Here is a 4,857-nt window from a genome sequence, read left to right as displayed (position 1 = left end):
ATGAGTCGTTAACGTGACGTGGCCAAGGCGGTCACTTGTAAGTCACGCCTACTATAAATCGCAAGAGCTATTGTTCCATGACTTTTCACCTCTTGTAGTCCCTTACTTAATACTGGAAACTGCCAGAAACCCCCCTTCTTTAGCCGCGATCAAACAGGATAAAGGGACTAAACGAGACACTGTCTTTGGAAGGGCTCATTCTAAGCCTCTTGGGTTTTGCAGTCAAAAGAACAATCTGGAAATGCACCATAACGATTCCTGAGCAGGGCTTACAATGCTTATTAAGAATGTTCTTTACAAAGTTTTTTTTTTTTTTTACCTTATTTTTTTATTGTATGTTTTCATTTCATCCAACACAGCAATCGATTTTACACCCTCTTATTAGCTAAAGTAAATTAATTAGCGAATTAGCTATAAGTAGGCTAAATAGAATAATAGTCTAACAGATCCACATAGTCCCTATCACCCCACAGGTGCACCTGAAGTGTCCACCTACAATTTGAAGCTGAATAAAACACATAAATAAACACAACTACACATTGATTATGTTCCATCTTTATCAATATCCTGTGAGTGATCTGGGTAGCCTAATTGAGTGACATGATGTCATATGCAGCTGAAATGCTCATGAGGAGCTGCACCGGCAAATCTTCACACAAAATAAACAGATGAAAAAGTGCAGTGAAATTAAATTGCAAACATAATGTTATGCTATTCGAAATCAGCTGAAATTATGTTGTCATTAATGAACAAGGGCAGTCCAAGCTTTCGTTAAGGCCATTGGCCTATATCAGGTTTGGTAAACCTACATTTTTTATTTTAACCACCAAATAAGTAGCCTTTATCTTAGCCTACATTTCAAATAGCTCAAGGCTTTAACTGCAGACGTTTCACACATGTTGTAGATTTATATAAGGTATTTTGTCCCAAAGAAAAAAATAGTTGTATAAATATTTAAAGCTGTTTCCAAAGCGGTTTATTTGTTAACTATCCCGTGATCTTTCCGAGTAATTTTCCACTGAAATGACTAACTACATTTCCCACAATGCATAAGCGCAGCTCTTGCGTATTTCCTCCCGGACTTGCACGCATGCTCAATGCTTTTGACCTACACAGTCGCAGGAGAAAATGGCAGCGCTTGGACTGGGGCTGCAGGTATGACATTCTAAAAACCTTGTTAGTTGTATGGAAAACTACGAGCTGTTTGGCTTCGTGTAGTTAAATCTATGTGATCTTTTGAAACTGTAAATATTTGACAGGCTTAAGCCAAGATGATTTGTCTGATAACTGAACGAGGCCTTGACAGGCAGTGTCTAATCTGCAACATACAACGTTACAGTGACTCAAACCCTGTGCTCTTGTGAGATCTTAATAATCAGTTATCAAGTTAATAATGTTCATTAGCGTCTCGCATCTTGAGTTGTAATACTTGAATGAATTCATTTAAGAGTTGTGCAAACCAGGACCTGACGAGTTTCTGCTCCTCACATGCTGAAGCACACAATGCTGAAAATGTGACTGGAAATACGTTTTAAAACCTATAACGTTAGAAGTTAAGTTATCATATGATGTAGTGTAGTAGGTTTTGAGACGCAATAGATGACAATACTGAAATGAAGAGCATATGTTTATATTTATAACCAGGTCGTGTCATTGAAAGTCTGTTATATTTGTCAAATCTGCATGCAAGTTATTCTGTTTCTCTACAGGTGCGTCAGTTCAGCACCTCTGTGATCCGACCAGTAGCAAAACTTATCAAGGTAAAAAATAAATAAAGTTATTTATTTCATACCAGGGCAAAATAACAAATGCATAATTTTTTTCCATACCTATAAAAGTTACCATGGTAACCACAGTTTCACTTAAAATAGCTAAACCATGTATTAGCTATCAGTGTCATAAAATAAAAGTACAAATATTCTAAAAGTGTCTTACACAGTATACGTGTTGTGTAGAAGTTTTCAGTACTGATATTGGTAGTAATTATGGTGTTTTGGTGAAATAGTGAAGTAATAGTATTACATTTGTTATTTAGCTGTTGATTTAACTCCATGGTTTAATGCTAACGCATTTACTGTGTATACCATAATATAGTGCCATAGTAGTTACAGGCTTTTTTTGATAACAATTCTTACTGTTGTGTGTTTCTTCAGCCTCCTATCCAGGTCTATGGGGTCGAGGGACGCTATGCTACTGCCCTGTTCTCTGCTGCCAGCAAGCAGAAGAACCTTGATAAGGTTGAACAGGAACTTGGACGTGTGGCTGTGAGTTTCCCTTTAAATTTCTCTCTTTGTTTCTGCTTGCTTTACACAGTGCTTCAGTAAGTTCTGGATTTGTCATTTTCCCTCTTCCTAGAGCCTGATTAAGGATCCTAAGCTGTCAGGTATTGTGATGAACCCCCATATCAAGCGCAGTATCAAACAGAAGACTTTCGTTGATTTCTTGATCAAGGCAAAGCTCTCCCCCATCACCATTAACTTCATCAGTGAGTTTTCTGATCAGCCATTTCATTGATTCACTGAAAAGTACTGTTATTGTAATCACATTGTAGAAGTCTGGAAGGGAGTGTCCTATATAGTAAAAATAAAAAGACGTGCACATTGAAATGAATATTTGTTGCATTTATAAAATGGAGAACAAAGTGTATTATATATTTGCATATTTTCCAATTATTTTGATTTACAGATGTCCTGGCAGAAAATGGCCGCTTGACCTTGACCCCTGATGTCATCACAGCCTTTGGCAAAATGATGAGTGCCCACAGAGGAGAGGTCACATGCTCAGTCACCACTGCTCAGGTAAGCCGTGCATAAATGTATGTTTTTTTTGCTTGCCTTGTACATATTACTTTTGATTTATTTTAACCTTAATATTACTTCTAAATTAAAATGTTTTGTTTTAAATGTTTTTCTGCTCTGCATAAAAAGTTTGATTCATTTTGAATAAAATCTTTATTTTAGTGTCTTTATTGTGTGTGTTTATGCTGAATGTCTGAACAGCCTCTGGATGAAGCTAATCTTGCAGAGCTGAAGGTGGCACTGAATGGTTTCCTTGCAAAGGGAGAAACTATTAAACTTGAGACCAAGGTAGGAGGGCTTGTTCCAGAGGGTGGGCTTCATTTAATTTTGAAGTGCTAATTTTAAAATTAAGATGACTAGGTTTTTAAGGAGGGTATTCGGGTCAGCATAATGTGTGTGGGTTTTTTTGTTCTAAAGTTTTAAAAAAAGAGTGTGAAACTTTGCCAAACATTTAATGTCTTGTTTTGTCTTGTCATCTGCTCGTATGTTTTTTTCGTCTGCTCATCCTTGTGAAAAAGAACACGTGCAATAAATTGCTTCTATCAAAGTGATTTCTTATATTTATTATAATACAGAGGTTTAATGTGTGTTTCTCTTCCTCCTTCCCTCAGTCTGATCCCTCTATTCTTGGGGGCATGATCGTGAGCATTGGTGATAAGTATGTGGACATGTCTACCAAGACAAAGATCCAGAAGCTCACCAAGCTGATCAGGGAGACCTAAGTCCTGTGGACTGTCCAGACCTACTCTAATAAGATTCAGGAGTTGAAGAAAGAGCAACCTCTCTGCTATTGTGTAGTTGAATGATCTTGTCCAGTTGTGTTCCAAATAAATATTATGTAACATTTAAGCTGTGTGTTTTTTTTTTTTTTCTTTTTTTTTTTTCCTGAGGGTTTTAGTAAAATACTTTTCGTTGAAGGTAAAATACTAAAGACTGAGTTTTCCTCAAATAAATGCTGTCTTTGGAAATTTTTAATCAGTCCTGTAAAAAAATGATCAGTTTACATAAAAATATTTAGCAGTAGACCATTTTCGTTCAGCATATCACAATGATTTCTGAAGGATTGTGACACTACAAATTGGAGTAATTACTTTAATAAAATAAACAAAATGAGATTAATTATTCTGCCTTGATCTGTTAAACAGAGCCAGTTAAAACTTGTGCAGTTTCAGCCTGATATGTGTTTTATAAAGCAGATTTTAAAATAATCATTGGCTTAAAGCCTATTCACTCAGAGCAATTTTAAGCTGGGTTTTCAAATATTTAATTCTTTCACTTATTACAAAGTTTACAGGTGTCTTTTTAAATGGATCTTTATCTAAAATATATCTTGTATCTTTAATATTCACTATTCTTTGAATTGTATGTTCATGAAGGTAAGAGTCCTGACTTAAATTGCTTTTACTGTTATACCCAGCATTATCTGATGGTCAAAATGTTGTGTTCATAATAAACATAAGAGGGCACTAGCAACCCACAATTTGTACATGGAATTTTGTCAGTACACAAATGGTACTCATTAGGGGTAAATATTGTTTTTGTTCTCAGTCTCCTTTGTCATGTGCTTCACTACAGCCACACGTGACAGAATACCGTTTTTTGAAACCTTTATGAACGCACAAAAAAGATATTTTAAAGAATGTTGGCAATCAAACAGTTGACAGTAGCCATTGAAAAATACTATGAAAATCAATGCCTCCCGTCAACTGTCTGGTTTCCAACATTCTTTGAAAAATATCTTCTTTTGTGTTTCTCAACAGTAATACAGGTTTGGAACAATATGAGGGTGAGTAAATGATGACAACGTTTTCATTTTTGGGTGAACTATCCCTTTGACTAAAAAACTATTTAAATTTTTTTTTTTTTATCTAGTGTTTTGCACGTTTGCACGTCTCATTAGCCTGATATAAAATCAATGGAAGTCTATGCAATGTACTAATATAGTGAATAAATAAGACTATATAGTTTGTAATGCCACCTTTACTGGGATTATGAGGAACGTAAGGCAGAACGATGGATGCTGGGATGCTCAGAAAAAGAAAACCTACACTATGATGAT

At 35.6% G+C, this 4,857-nt stretch overlaps 1 protein-coding gene across 1 annotated transcript; it reads left to right on the top strand.

Annotated features, from left to right (window-relative positions):
• The first annotated feature begins 637 nt into the window (after nt 1-637).
• Nucleotides 638-3,647, top strand: atp5po (ATP synthase peripheral stalk subunit OSCP). Its single transcript, XM_084422002.1, has 8 exons — nt 638-794; nt 1,060-1,155; nt 1,710-1,760; nt 2,154-2,264; nt 2,356-2,485; nt 2,686-2,798; nt 3,000-3,086; nt 3,410-3,647. Exons 2-8 carry the CDS (start codon nt 1,129-1,131, stop codon nt 3,518-3,520), a joined length of 630 nt encoding a protein of 209 aa, XP_084278128.1. The 5' UTR covers nt 638-794; nt 1,060-1,128; the 3' UTR covers nt 3,521-3,647.
• Nucleotides 3,648-4,857: the final 1,210 nt, after the last annotated feature.

The sequence above is a fragment of the Rutilus rutilus genome, assembly GCF_951802725.1.
Source record: "Rutilus rutilus genome assembly, chromosome: 10".
Taxonomy (NCBI): Eukaryota; Metazoa; Chordata; class Actinopteri; order Cypriniformes; family Leuciscidae; genus Rutilus; species Rutilus rutilus.
The sequence above is the reverse complement of the archived record's forward strand: the minus strand, read 5'-3'. Positions and strand labels throughout refer to the sequence as shown.